The sequence below is a fragment of the Bufo bufo genome, chromosome 3, assembly GCF_905171765.1.
Source record: "Bufo bufo chromosome 3, aBufBuf1.1, whole genome shotgun sequence".
Lineage (NCBI taxonomy): Eukaryota > Metazoa > Chordata > Amphibia > Anura > Bufonidae > Bufo > Bufo bufo.
Window position 1 is genome coordinate 129055306 of NC_053391.1, and position 16259 is coordinate 129071564.

General features: G+C 43.3%; 1 protein-coding gene across 1 annotated transcript in view; it reads left to right on the forward strand.

Moving 5' to 3' along the window:
- DPH1 (diphthamide biosynthesis 1) overlaps positions 1–16259 on the forward strand; it is a 293541-nt gene that overhangs the window by 190194 nt on the left and 87088 nt on the right. The window contains exons 5-6 of the mRNA XM_040423565.1: positions 3636–3790; positions 15306–15427. Of these exons, the coding sequence (XP_040279499.1) occupies positions 3636–3790; positions 15306–15427 (277 nt within the window). The remainder of the gene's footprint in view (positions 1–3635; positions 3791–15305; positions 15428–16259) is intronic.

The following is a 16259-nucleotide window of genomic DNA, read 5'->3' on the forward strand; positions in this document are numbered from 1 at the left end:
TGTAAGTTTTACACAATAATAATAATAAAAATCATGTTTTAGTGTCTCCATATTCTAAGAACCATAGTTTTTTCAGTTTTTTGGGCGATTATCTTAGGTAGGGTATCATTTTTGTGGGATGAGATGACGGTTTGATTGGCACTATTTTGGGGTGCGTATGACTTTTACGGTGTTCACCTGAGGGATTAAGTAATGTGGTATTTTTATAGAGCAGGTTATTACGGACGCAGCAATACCTAATATTTATACTTTTTTTATTTACTTAAGTTTTACAGAATAACAGTATTTAAAAAAACAACAACAATGTTTTAGTGTCTATATTTTGAGCCATAGTTTTTAAAAAAATTTGGGCGATTGTCTTAGGTAGGGGGCTTATTTTTTGCGGTATGAGGTGACGGTTAGATTGGTACTATTTTGGCGGGCATACGCCTTTTTGATCGCTTGGTGTTGTACTTTTAGTGATGTAGGTGACAAAAAAATGGTTTATTTAGCACAGTTTTTATTTTATTTTTTTGACGGTGTTAATCTGAGGGGTTAGGTCATGTGATATGTTTATAGAGCCGGTCAATACGGACGCGGCAATGCCTAATATGTCTACTTTTCTTTTTTTTCCCCTAATTTAAAAAATAATAATTTTACTTTATTTGGGGAAAATAACGTTCTTTTTTTCAACTCTTTTTTTTTTCACTTAATTTTTTTGTCCCACGTTGGGACTTAAATTTTTGGGGGTCTAATCCCCTTTACAATGCATTCCAATACTTCTGTATTGGAATGCATTGGCTGTATGTGTAATACTGTGTGTATTACACATACAGCTTCCTGCCTGTGAGATCCAGGGGGCTGGATCTCACAGGCTCTCCACCAGAAGGCAGCCCCGATGCCTAAGGAAGGCATCGGGCTGCCTTCCATGCCATCGGGTCCCCGTCACAGCAGCACAGGGACCCGATGGCAGCGCTGATTCCCGTGAGGACATCGCATGTGCCGCGGTCAGCGCTGACCGCGGCACATCAAAGGTTAATGCGCCGACATGCCGGCGCATGCAGCAGGGGTCCGGCTATCAGTGACAGCCGGACCCCTGCCGCTGATCGGGCGGGCGCATCTCCTGCGCCCGCCCGATCTCAGTGCCGTACATGTACGACGCTGGTCCTTAAGTCACGGACATAGCGCCGTACATGTATGGCTCGTGTTCTCTACTGATTAAAGTTTACTACTTTACGAGGTGTGTGGATTTTTTTTTGTCTGTCTGTGTTGTGGTGGAGGGCGTGATTGCATGCTAGGGTGTGGGAAGGCGGGATCCAGGGGGCCCAAGTAAATGGCGAGTGCTGCCTCTTCTTAAAGGGATTGTGCAGCCAGTAAATATTAATATCTGATTGGTGGGGGCCAGACCCCTGACATCCCCACTATCAGCTATTTGAAGAGGAGGTGGCGCTTGTGCGAAACACCGCCTGTCGTCTTGTGTGCTGTGGCGGAGCAGTGTAATTACAAGTGCTCGTTCCATTCAAGTCAATGTATTGTAATTACACTGCCCTGCTGAGACTTCATAGACTGTGTAAAGTGTAAGTACGAGCACCGATTTTTCTTCAAACAGCTGATCAGTGGGGGTGTTTGGAGTTGGAGGATAGATCATAACTATTTACTGGCTGCACAACCCCTTTAACTACTTAAAGAGAACCCATCATCAAATCCATCCTATTTAAACCAGCTTACATGTCTGATGAGCCCTTGCCTGCTGAATCTAATGTTCTTTCTTCCATGTGGCTCCATGGCCTTATATGTAAATTAGTCCCTGCATGCAACGAGGGTGTTGCGCTGCGCTGAACACAGTGACGATCTCATTGCTACAAGATTTCAGAGCCAGGAGTGAATAAGCCTAAAATCCTAGCCCTGTCAGTCAAAGAGGTGGGGGCGCAGCATGTAGAGAATGAGCGGTGCAACAGCAGCACCCTTGTTCCACCCAGGGACTAATTTGCACATGATTAAAAAGCTGTTTTCTCTGCGATAAGGCCGTGGACATGGGAGCAAGAACATTCGATTCAGCTGGCAAGGGCTCATCGGACATGTCAGCTGGTTCTACCCTGGGAAATAATTTCAGAGGAGAGAAGGATTAGGCAAAGAGAATGTGCTCTTCCGATCCTTCTGTTCGCCTAGAAGTGTCTGACAATGGCCTGTTCTTCTCTCCCCATTCACAACACATACGTGCTCAGCCAAATCGAACATGTGTGTGTATGGCGGACTCTGGATGTAAGTGGGAGAGAGAGCTGTTGGCTGAACGATCAGGCGTGATGTGTCCCCAAACAGCAAGTTAGCACCCTCTGAGGGTAGTTATTGGCTGCAGCAGCGCACATGACCCCGTCCATCCTGAAGTTTACAGGCTGGGACCAGAAGCTTACTGAACGGGGCCAGGGAGCCATAATGGAGCAGCAGGGAGCAGGTACAACATGCTTCTAGGGACAGTTAGGCCAATTGACCATGATGTCTAAAGGAGTTAAATACTGCAATCAGAGATATCCTTGATTATGACCATTAGAGTATAATACAGCCGGCACCTGCAAATGTAGCTGTGCCGGCGCCATCAGTGTTCCTTATATTTGTCATTTTGTGGGGACTGCATAGTTCCAACAATGTATGTATGTAAATGTATGTCATGGAGCCGGATTTAATTAACATTTAATAATTAATTTTATAGCTTGTCGTGTGATCATTCCCCTAAAGTGCAGTGGTGTGTGCTCAGTAAATGCTCCAGAAGCCGAATTTGAACTTGTGCAGGAGCACAGGCAGGAGATTGACAGGGCCAGGCAGATGGGCATGTTATCATCTGTGGGCACAGCCTCTTATTGGTGAAGAAGTCGTGCTAATGAGACAAATTGATTTATTAGAAATCAATTTTCTCATCTCTAAATCATTTATGAAGGCAACTTATTTTGTAATGTATTTCTTTTACCTGTATTGCGCCTATCTCCCATTTTGGGCTGTGATCACATGACCATGTCCATGCTGCTCTTTCTTATTTCCTGTCATGTTATGTCCATGGACGTGTCCGTGATAGGTGAATGGGAGGAGCTATAAACTAGCTGGGAGTTGTTAGGGGCAGTGGTAGGGGAGTGTCTATGTAACTAGCCGAGTGGGGGGAGCTATAAACTAGCTGGGCGTGGTTAGGGGCGGTGCTGGAGCTGTGGTAGAGAAAGGAGAGGTGCATCATGGGTTTGGTTGGATACAGCAACAGGAAGGGCAACCAACAAACCAGAGGGATTTGATTACATGGTGAAAATGGGTCAGGAGAGTCCAAACTGAAAAAGAAAAAGCATGGGGAATATATACATGAGGTAAGGAACTACATGAGCATATCTGTTACAAGCCATAGTAATCCCGGAAAATCCCCTTAAAGGGTGAGACCATATGGTGTGCCTGCTTGCACTCAGCCAATCCATGTCCTCCCCTGGCAGCCAATGACCGCATGATACGGCAGTGTGTGTGGCCATTGTGCGTCGCACTTTTAAATTCTAAACTGCCCTTAAGTGATTGGGGGAACTTGTTTGGTTTGAGACAGTTTTAATACTTAAGGAACATTTAAACCCTCTGTGAAATTATATAAGACGTGCACTACTGTTGCTAACCCTTGACTTTTCATCCTGCAGTTCCCATTGATGCCACACATGGAATGCGGATGTTGTATGTGTTTGTCGATATAAAGATTGATGTCTCGCACTTTGTGGACACAATTCGTTTCAACTTTGCCCGTGGAACATCACTGGCCTTTGTGAGCACTATCCAGTTTGTGTCAGCACTTCAGGTAAGTCACTGTCCGTGCCCTTTTCTTTATTGGTGAAAGCCTGTCAAAGAATTGCTTAAAGGGGTTATCCCATGACTAATGTAAAAAATGAAAATCTGTGATCATATAGTACATGACAATCTCTCCCCATTCATTGCTCTGCTAGATTTATATCAAGCTGACAGCTCAAGGGGAGGGTCTTTTCTGCTGCAGCTAAGGGGGCGTGACTCGGCTCTTCCAATCACAGCTCAGGAGGCACTCAGATGGACTGAGCATGTGTGGCCTTCTCAGTGAGCAGGACAAAGAAATAAGAAAAAAAAAAAGCAACAGGTGGCGTTGCATTTTATTGAGTAACTCACTGGCGATGCTAAATTTTCAATTACATGCAATTGCAAAAGTATTCAGATCCAGGTGCTGGTTTTAAAACTGTAGAATATTTTTCACGGGACAACCCCTTTAAGTGGAGCTGAGCTGCAAAACTGAACATAGCCAGTGGACAAAATGTAGTGTTTGAATGGGAATTTATACAGTATATTCTTGTTTAGTAGCATTGCACAATTCCTCATTTAATCAGAATATAAAGGGATTGTCTCATCAAATCTATCACATACTCATGTAATATATTTTATCCTGTGTTCTGTATATGATTATGGGGCTACTATCATGCCTGAGCTGCTGTTAACAGCTTTCCGAGATGTGCTTTACAGCAACCATATGGACCATAGGAACCCGTAGTCTGGAGATGACTCTGTGGGAGAGTGTTCCGGACATGCTCTGTGACCTGTGCAGAGGTCATCATGCAAGGAGATGGAGGAGATAAGCTGTTACCATCACTTGTTGAGAATATTGTTGACCCTGTATTATCTATATGTAGGCGATACTTTCCGAAGTAATCCTGTCTGTTATGATAATAAGACAACTGCTGAAAAGTGATTTCCAGAGGACAGGAAGTCTTGAACTATTATGAGGCTCCGTGGTCAGTGTGAAAACTGAAAGATTTCAAGATATTTTGTTTACAAAAAATGGGAATGGTAAAAAAAAAAAAAAAAAAGCTAGAAAATCTTCAAAAATGTATTTCATATAAAAACTTGGGAGGTGATTTACTGACCTAAAATACGCCTATATTAGGTGTATTTCAGACGCAAATTGCAATCTGCAACTTTTCCCCGCTCTCGCAGGTCTAAAATTGTGGGCGGGGAACGACCAGGACGCCTGTCTAATTTACCATTTTCTACTTAGAAAAAGGTCTACATGTAAGACAGCTCGGAAGCTGTCTTACATTTAGAACTGGCGGAGAATCCGCCGAAGTTATGAAGAGGCCGGCGCCTCTACATAACTCCGCCGGATCCACCGCCAGCTTTAGGGGTTTATTAAAGGGGTTATCCGAGAGTATAAAATCCCCCCCCCCCCCATATGCCCGGGCCCCCCACACTGAATATACTTATCCCGCTCCCTGCGCCTCTCCTGGTCCCCACACCACCGCTGCTGCTTCTCCCTGTGCGCGGGTGAAAACATCCGGTGTCAGGGGGAGCAGCCAATGGCAGGCGGGAATGGGGACGAGCCTCCCTAGAGTCATCCGTGATGCTAGGGAGGCTCGTCCCCATCCCCGCCTGCATTTGGCTGCTCTTCCCACCCCTGACACCAGATGTTTAAAGCAGCAGCGGTGCATGGACCAGAAGAGGCGCAGGGAGCGGGATAAGTATATTCAGTATGGGGGGACGGGCCTACTTTATACTCTCGGATAACCCCTTTAAGAGTGGCATCTAAAACGCTGGTCTTAATAAATGTGCCTCTTGATTTATCTGTCATTTCCAATTGCACGTTCCCTTTTATATAGTGTTTCTGCATAAAGATTTGGGGGGATTTTACCCCCATGTCCTACAAATAGAGTATCAGTATTGACTATATTTATATTTCTTATTGCAGACACCGTTAGGAATAGCATTATGGATATATGGCTGCTCATTATAGTCTCTTTAACATTCAGAGTCTAAAGTACACCATTTTGTCAAAGTGCTTTTGGTATGTGTCACAAAAATCCTAACTGACTTCTAGCATTTGTTATATGCATCAATAGTACAATATTAAGTACATGATGGCATACTGTACACTGAAAAATTGACATCAGAAGTCAATCTCTGGTAATGGAAGCCAAGGTCATACATACTGTATCAGCATCACTTGTGAACACGTTACACTGTTTCCTTTACTAATAGGTTTACCATTAAAGGGGTTGTCTTACATTTTCAAGTTATCCCCTATTCACAGGATGCGTACATTTACTAACTGTTTTACACCTTTTGTAAGCTTTTTACGCCATGTCCGACAAGGTGGGGTGGCATCGATGGAAATGGACATGGCCTTGCTAGAAAGGGGGCATGGCCTAAATTGTGGCTCCATGCGCCAAAAATTCAGCACAGTTTTGACGCATTTTCGGAGTAAAACTATGCCAATTTACACGTGGTGTAGACTTAGACTAGACAGTTTTTTGGCACACGGACAAATTCGTATACCTAAATCTGGTGCAGGGTTTCCGACACTCCAAATTTATAACGGTCTGTTCTCCAGAATAGTAACTTTGTCTAACTGTAAGACCGTGAGTCGTATTCTTAGACGGCGTAAAGTACGACACTGTTAGTAAATCTGCCCCTTTGTGTCACGTTAATGTTTGCTGCATCTGTCTGCCTATTGATGGGCTGACCTTCATGGCAATGTGCAGTTTATTATTATGAGGTTATTCTAAACTACATTAGCTGTGAAACTGATTTTAGGATTAAATAAATTCTGGCTCCTACTGTCCAAGAAGACGCAGCTTACAGAATAAATATCAAATAGATGCAACTCTGCAAAGAGCGGTGTATACGGTACATTTCATTAAATCTAACCTATTTTCAAGGGCAGAATACTCCTGCAGCGTTCAAAGATTTCATTTCCAAACTTTATTAGAGAACCATTGTTGTGTCTCTTCCCCTTGAAGAAAGTGCCTTAATGTAGTGTTGATGGCGAGAATAAAGGCATGACGACAGCTAACTTAACACTTGAAGCCTTTCTCCATATTACAACCTTGTGTAATGGACACGGGATGAAAACACTGGACCAGAGATTAACCCCTATGCCGACGGAAGGCTGCTTCTCCTCGGATGTACACTGGTGGGCTTCTGTCTTCAGTGGCGAGAGGGTTAAAGCAGAAGCTGCAGCAATATACCGGTAGATACTTTACAAAGACATGAAGGAGAGAACATGCAGACCTTTACATCTGAGCTTGCCATGCAGTCAGCGTTTAGTGATTAATGTGCTCGTATAGAATATTTGTTCAAGCCTTTGGAGGCAGCTCGAAACCAAATAAAAGGGCCAACAAAGACATGAACAAATGAAGCAGAAGGCAGTCGGGGCCATGCTTTGTCAAGATCCCTAAGCCCTATCGCGCGTAACGTCTTTACAGCCCAATCGCACACATGCCTGCAAGGTGGCTTCTGACACTGCTAGATGGCTAATACCTCTGCGCTGTTTAGTAAATACGGCCCTTGGTCTTCCAGGTATAAAAGCTAATTTATCAAATCGAGCCCTTTCCAGACATCCAGTCTTCTTCATCAGGGAGGCGTCCACTTTGATATACCACAGAACAAATCAAAAGGGCCACATGGTTTATCATAACACAAAGGTCAGAAATTTCCTCTATTTTTATTGTATATCAAGCGAAATAATCAGTCCTTTGTCACAAAGTCCAGGAAAAGAAAAATTGTCTGGAGGAAATTCGACCTTTCTAGATGGTTATTGCAAGATTACAAGAGAGCAGCCGACAAAGAATGACTAAGGTTTCAGGTAAAGAAAAGCCACCAATTTGTATTAGCCCTTATACAAAATGTCCTCCCCGGGGTTCATTACATCGTAATCCCCACTTCCCCTTTCCACAAAACTAAAGACCGTTTTTGGAGAATTTTGGAATTCTAACTGTTCTAAAAATTCTAGAATACGCCTAAACTCTTCTGCCTGCTACATGGAGGGAGCACTGCGGTCAGTGGTGAAAACACTTTCTTGACCAAAGCTGGTCATACACATAAGATTTTGATGAGTCAGAATGCGGCCCATCACTCGTCTGTAGAATTGTTCATGCAAACTATCTCATTAGCAACATGCCAACCTAAACTGGCCAATCAGGGGGTCGGTATAAAGAAAGATTAAAAACACAGTGGGCTTGACAAAGTGACCAAGGATCTGCTGAATCCAGGCCACACGTGATTTCAGCCGATTGCAGACAAAAATAATCCAACCCAACAGAAAAAAAAATATTTGGCAGACAGTAGTCACGTAAAATTTTCAAACAATGTTCGGCTGAAATGACCAAAAAATCCTTTTCATCTGACATTTTTCTTATATGCATGAGCAGCCGCATACCAGCTATTATTTTGAAGAAAATCGCTAGTGGGCAGAATGTTTTTCTGCAGTATAAGGGCTCATGCACACGACCGTATGCCCTCCGAGACATACGGTCCGTGAGCGGACATATGTCCCGGAGCAGCATACATCGTGCCCACGGGAGCGCACAGCATCATAGATTACTCTGATGCTATGCGCATCGGGCCGCCCGCGGGACTATTGTTCCGCACTCAGAAGATCATATGATCATATCATGTGCACAGCATCATAGTAACCTGTGATGCTGTGCACTACCGTGCGCACGATGTATGCCGCTTCGGGACATATCGCCCCCTCACGGACCGTATGTCTCGGAGGGCATACGGTCGTGTGCATGAGCCCAAAGGCCCCTTTCACACGGGCGAGAATTCCGCGCGGGTGCAATCCGTGAGGTAAACGCATTGCACCGCACTGAATCCGACCCATACACTTCAATAGGGCTGTTCAGATGAGCGGTGATTTTCACGCATCACTTGGGCGTTGCGTGAAAATCGCAGCATGTTCTATATTCTGCGTTTTTCACGCAACGCAGGCCCCATAGAAATGAATGGGGATGCGGGAAAATCGCAAGCATCCGCAAGCAAGTGCGGAAGCGGTGCGATTTTCACGCATGGTTGCTGAGGATGATAGGGATGAAAGCAACCCCGGACCCCATTAAAGTGTATTCCCTGTATTATTTTCCCTTATAACATGGTTATAAGAGAAAATAATAGCATTCTAAATACAGAATGCTTAGTAAACTGTAGATTGAGGTGTTAAAAAATATAAATAAATGAACTTACCTGTTCCAATTGATCGCGCAGCCGACATCATCTTCTTGCTTCTTCTTTCAGGACCTGCAAAAGGACCTTTGGTGACGTAATCACGTGGTGAGCGTGGTGACGTCAGCGCAGGTCCTACTGAATGAAGATAGAAGATTACGTCACCAAAGGTCCTTTTGCGGGTCCTGAAAAGAAGAAGCAAGAAGATGATGCTGGCTGCGCGATCAATTGGAACAGGTAAGTTAATTTTTATTTTATTTTTAACACCTCAATCTACAGTTTACTATGCATTCTGTATTTAGAATGCTATTATTTTCCCTTATAACCATGTTATAGGGAATTTAAGGGAAAATATTAAAATCTACAGAATACCTAACCCGAACTTCAGTGAAGAAGTTCGGGTCCGGGTACCACAGTAAGTTTTTTTTATCACGCGCGTGCAAAATGCTTTGCACCCGCACGATAAAAACTGAACATCGGAACGCAATCGCAGTCAAAACTGACTGCAATTGCGTACCTACTCGCACTATTTTTTCACGACGCACCCGCATCCTATCCGGCCCTCACATACGACGCCCATGTGAAAGGCCTAAGGCCGTATTTGCACTGCATATTCAGTGCACCTGCAGGTATCGGTTAGATTTCCCCCACATGTCTATGACAACTGCAAGCCTGAATCAAAAAAGTTTAATAAATCAATAGAAATAGTATACTAGCCTATAAAAATGTTGTTTAAAGGGACCTACCACCTCTCCTGACATGTTTGTTTTATAAAATAATTGTGTTCCCAATAATGTAACAATTTGAGGAGCGTTTATGACTGGGTGCTACCAGTTGTGGGTGTGTCCCACTCCCTACACCATCTGACAGTGTCCATTCACCACTTTGACGAGGGGAATGGTAATACCCTATTGTCAATTTGTAGGAGGAACAGAGGAACAGTACAGAGTTAAGGCTGGTTTCACACGAGCGAGTGTCACGCTCCAGACTTACAGCGCAGCACCTGTCCTGAACTTCCAGCGCTGCCAGGGTCGCATAGCATTATATTGATTTATGATTCTATGTAACCCTTAGAGGTCTGGAATGTATTGGATAACACTGACAGCATTATGTCAGTGTTATACAATACATTCCAGAACTGTAGGGGTTACATAGCCTCATAAATCAATATAATGCAATGTGACTGACCCCGGCAGTGCTGGAAGTTCAGGACGGGTGCTGCGCTTCGAGTCCGGAGCTTGACACTCGCTCGTGTGAAACCAGCCTTAGGCTTCATGCACACGACTGGGGATGAGCGAATCGACTTCGGATGAAACATCCAAAGTTGATTCGCATAATACTTTGTTTGAATAGTATACGGATTAGAATGTATTTGCTCCTATGAGCCAAAGTTATTACATCGCAAAGTCTCTCGAGACTTTGCATAATAACTTCATTAATTAATTTCTACAGTAAAAAAACATTTCCCGAACTCGGGTACCACTTGGAACCGAACCCGAGTTCGAGAAATGTTTTTTTACAATGGAAACTAATTTATGAAGTTATTATGCGAAGTCTCAAGAGAGACTTCGTGAAATTATAACTTCGGCTCATAGGAGCCAATACATTCTAATACGTACAGTTTTGAAACAAAGTATTATGCGGATCGACTTCGGATGTTTCATCCGAAGTCGATTCGCTCATCCCTACACACGACCATAGTTTTGGTCCGCATCTGATCCGCATTTTTTGCAGATCGAATGCAAACCCATTCATTTCAATGGGGCCACAAAGATGGCGACAGCACACCACATGTTGTCCGCATCCATATTTCTGTTCCGCAGCCCCACAAAAAAATAGAACATGTCCTGTTCTTGTCCATTTTTCTAACAAGAATAGACATTTTTAACATACTGTAGCGCGAGACCTCCAGAAGGGAAAATGTGGAATGCACACAGCCGTATCAGTGTTTTGCGGACCGCAGAAACAGATATGGTCACGCGCAGGAGGCCTTATGAAAATAAAGGCTATAGAAACAATTTTTTTCATTGGGATACAAGTATTTACTTATACAGATACGTCAAAAGAGCTGGCAGGTCCTCTTTATTTGTACCTTATTTTTAAGAGACTAAATGTGAAGTAGATGTATCTCGATCTTGGGTCCCTACGTTTGGATATCTGCCCAATCTAGGAGAATGTTCTTGAGGGATATGATTTTGTTTTTGGCTATTAAGCACACATTTCTTGTAACCCTGGTATGACTAAGAAGCTGTAGTCATCACGCTCTCGACAGCTGGCACCAATACTGAAATGGATCCACCAAGGTTTCTTTATGTGCGTTATCCCGGCCATAGAAAATAGGAAGTGGTCCTGCATCCGTCGTTGGAGTTTTGTCTGCAGAGTATAGAGCGAGGGACACTGTGATCATTTTCGTGTTTATTTCTCTGTCCTCAACCATCTGTTTTAAAATGGATGCTGACAAATCCTGTCCGCTGAACAGTAATCGCTCCAGCATCACTCCATAACGCTTTCATTTTTCATACTGTAGAGGAGAAGGAAGAGGAAATTGTTTACTCGCTTAATCACACGGGGAAAACGGAATCCTTTGATCTCTCATTACGCTATCCCACACAGTGATACCGGCCTCAGTAAGCAGACTAGTTAAGTCCCCGATCTCTGCCACTCACAAAATTAGCAGTCCCCCTGGAACAATTAAGGAGATACTAGAGAAGATGGCCCAATCATGTCAGGATTCCCCTCGCCTATCAATCCTGGTCTAACTGTTTATTCAGTTTCCTCTGGCTTTGCCACTTCATCATCCTCTACTGTCTTCAAATAAGCATCTGGCTGTGGGGATGTTTATTACAAGAGCTTCATCATGCCTGCTCCGCGGCCTTCGGACGTTCAATATCTTACCAGTCTCAGCGCCTCCATTATCCTTTTCTTTTGTCCTCTGAAATCTACAGATGAGTCCTGTTATCTGTTTTGAACAGCAATTGCAGAACTATCACAACACGTTGATGGATGCATCTTGGATTCACAGGGCTACCGCGGGGAGCGGCAACAATCAGGAGGAAGACATATGATCAGGTTTAGGGTCAGAGTTAAATTTAGAAGTATGGTAGAGTGAGACACTTTCTCAGTGTAGACAGGACCATCTTATGAGCTCCCGATGAGGTGTTTGTATTCCAGGCACTTCTGTCGGGAGAGTAAAAAAAAATAATCAAATAATAGTATATGAAAAATCTACATTACTTGTTTGTGACATCAGGTTTGTAAAGTGTGTCTCAAATTATTCCAGTTCCTGTCTGTGTTCTTATTGAGAGCAGCCAAGAACCAAGCAAAGACGACTTTACATGGTTAAGAAAAAGTGAGGGGCTATTTTTGAGATGGAAGTTTGTACCTATGAGACCGGCTGACCTGAGACTGGCATGTAACAGGTCAGCCAGTGTCATAGGTACAAATCTGCTGACAGATGCCTTTTAACTTCCATCTCAAAAATAGCCCCTCACTTTTTCTTAGGGTACTTTCACACTAGCGTTTTTGTTTTCCGGTATTGAGTTCCGTCACAGGAGCTCGATACCGGAAAAAAATGATCAGTTTTATCCTAATGCATTCTGAATGGAGAGCATTCTGATCAGGATGCATCAGTTCAGTCCCTCTTACGTTTTTTTGGACAGAGAAAATACCGCAGCATAGGGCCAAAAATACTGATCACTTGCCGGAATGCATTAATTTACATTGAAGTGTATTAGTGCCGGATCCGGCATTAAGTGTTCCAGCAAAACGCATGCACAGACCTTTAAAAATGCAAAAAAACATTAATACCTGATCCGTTTTTTCCGGTTGACACTGGAGAGACGGATCCGGTATTTCAATGCATTTGTCAGACGGATCCGTCTGACAAATGCCATCAATTTGCGTCCGGATTGCCGGATCCAGCAGGCAGTTCCGGCGACGGAACTGCCTGCCGGAATCCTCTGCCGCAAGTGTGAAAGTACCCTTAACCATGTAAAGTCGTCTTTGCTTGGTTCTTGGCTGCTCTCAATAAGAACACAGACAGGAACAGATGCCTTTTAGGCCTCTTGCACATGAACGTGTGTGCCCCATGGCCGTGCTGCAAATTGCGGGCCGCAATGCACGAACACCCACCATGGGGAAAGCGGATCGTGGACCCATTCACTTTAATGGGTCCGTTATCCGGCCGTTCTGCAAAAAGATAGGACATGTTCTATCTTTTTGGGGAACGGAAGTACGGGACGAAACCCCACGGAAGCACTGCGTAGTGCTTCTGTAGGGTTCCGTTCCGCACCATTCCGCATCTCCGGATTTGTGGACCCATTGAAGTGAATGGGTCCACATCCGTGATGCGGAATGCACATTTAACGGTGCCCGTGTATTGCGGATCCGAAAAATGCAGCCACAGGGCGCACACGTTCGTGTGCAAGAGGCCTTAAGGAACGAGGACCAACTAAGAAGTTGTACATGGCTCTATCAACACTGAACTATGTCATGCTTGTGATAGTCCTCCAGGAAGGTACAAATCCTTTACACGCTGCATGAATATTACTATAAAATGGTCCTACAAAACCATAGATATTTTTATAAACAATGTCACTCGCTCTCCAAAAGTGTGGTGGAGCCAAGTGGAGGGCTTGTGAAGCCAGATAGTTCCAGTAGACAATACCACAGCACTCAATGCATGCATCAATAAGCTTGTTTTTGTGTACAAATTCCAGTGTGGTCCAGAATGTCGCATATATACATAGTATACGGCCATTCATGAAAAAAGACATTTATCTTTTTTGACCTTCCTCAGCAACATTAGACTGGCTACAAGCTGGAGGGCATGGAGGGACTAGATATTGTTATCCAATTTATCTCCAGGCCGATGTCTATATATTCATGATATCGCTGATGGATTTCATAATATAATATTTCATAATATTCTCTATGTTTGATTGAAAGGCAATTCCATTATTGAAGCAATAAAATGTTACTAGAGGGTGATGGCAGCAACATTTGAAGTAATGTGTTTCAATGCTAAATTTATTCCAGTGCTCTGCTTTTCCTTTATGCAGACTGCACTACTTTTTTAGTTTTTTTTTTTTATCCTAGGGCAGACTGCACTACTTGAAGGACCTAAAAACATCAAGTTCTTCGTTAAATTTGTATAACTTCTTAAACAGTATCCTGGAGCCCTGAGGAAGGATACATGGGACATGACCTGGCAATATCAAGGCTCAGGGTTACGACTGTCATCATTTAGCCCTAGCCAAAAAACGACTGTAGCCAAATTATCCATTTCTACAAGACTTTATGTGCTTTAAATTGCAAAAAACGATGGTAAAGGTGGAGCCAAAAGGCGCTTCATTTTTGGTGGCCCAACCATAACCCAACCGGTAGCATACATCCTATTTGTTTTTGAGAACCTGATAAAGTACTACTTCCAAATGCTACAGCCAAGATATGCTAGCTCATTTCTTTGCGCCTGAGGTCTATCTTCTACTGTACCACTAGTGTTCCTCAGTATCGATTTATCAACCGGGTGTCAATTTTAAGGTATCTAAACTTTGTTGCATGACACATCTCTTACCTACACAGCCATGACTTACTGTACCTGCATACTAATGTAGTTATTACATAGAGATGGATATAATTCACTCGTTCTCCAACCCTTGATTGATTGTGGCTCTCCTGAAGTAGGCCATCATATGCTACAGCAATTTTAATACTTTTGGCAAATCTTCTTGTAGGCACCCGAAGCATTTATCCCTATAACATATTAATGTACAGCATGAGTATTGCCAGGCTGCATTTGCTTCCACAGTACGAGAGCAAGTTGATTCACAAACAGCTGAATGAAATATTAAAGACCTCACGCACAAGGACAACTCAGGCTTTTATGTTTCTGGTGTGATTTTAATAGTCTGTAATAATGGACCTTACTTATTTGGCTAATGTAACTTTAATTTCCGGCATGTGACCTTAAATGGGTTATCTGTTTTCTGGGGGGAAAAAACTGTAGAAAGCACTATTAAGAAAAACCATTACTCACCTCTTTAATCCTCCAGTGATCCAGCACAGAAGCTGTGCAGATTTCCCGCCCCCCGGGCTTTACTTACAAGTGACTGCCATGTGACAGCTCAGGCCACTGATCGGCAGCAGTCGTCACGTGTTGACCACTTGTAAACAGTGACCCAACAAAGGAACCACTGGAACTTCTGCACTGGGTCAGCGAGTGATTAAAGGTGAGTAGTGTTCTTTTTAAAGGTATTTTTTGGTGTTTTTTTTTATTAAATAAACTAAATAACCCCCTAAATTCCAGCCTTTGCTAACTAAAATCCCCCAACCGTTATTCATTTTGTTTCTGTCCATAGGCCGCTGTTCAAGATCTTCGTCCTGATTACAAAGTTCTCGTCCCCCAGAGTAAGCCATTATCCCCGGGAGAAATACTGGGCTGCACTTCCCCGCGACTTGAGTCTTCTGTAGATGCTGTTGTGTAAGTAGAGTCTTGTCAGCATTGAAACATATAACTTGCATGGCATAAATGCATTTTGAATGGGTGCTCAGGCTTTTATATGTACATTACTGTCACCCTAAATGTTTGTTACCCGAGACATACAATAATTATCCACGGCCACCAATTTTAAGCTGGCCATACACCTTCAGAACAGCCATCCCTCCTGACTTCCCCATGCTCACTCAGCTCAGGGAATATCAGACACCCACATACACATCTGGTCCCAGTCCTTGCAACTTTACAAAAAAAAAAAGTCTTTACTTAGGTGATTATTATTCATATATAGATTTTATATCTAACACTAAAGTGGGTGGGGGAGATATTTAAAATAGGGTCTTTGTTCTTAGCACTGTATGTAGTTTTTGAAGGAACTCAGCAGACCGGTTGTTCTAAACATCTTGGAGAACAAACTTCTATGGATGTAGACTTGCTCAGATCCTTCTGTATCTTCATGTAATGCCAGACAGACTAGATGATGTTGAGATCAGGGCTCTGTGGGGGCCATATTATCACTTTCAGGACTTCTTGTTCTTCTTTAGGATGAAGATAGTTCTTAATGACATTTGCTATATTTTTGGGTCATTGTCCTGCTGCAGAATAAATTTGGAGTCAATCAGACACCTCCGTGATGGAATTGCATGATGGATAAGTAGCTGCCTGTATTCAGGTGTGAACCTAGCCTATCTGCTGCCTGAGGCAAAAACTGAAACAATGCCAATATCTTAACCTAACCCTTTCCCTGCAGCCCTACTATTAAAGACATACTTGGAAAACATTACATACAGAGTTACAAAACATACAGGGTAATACA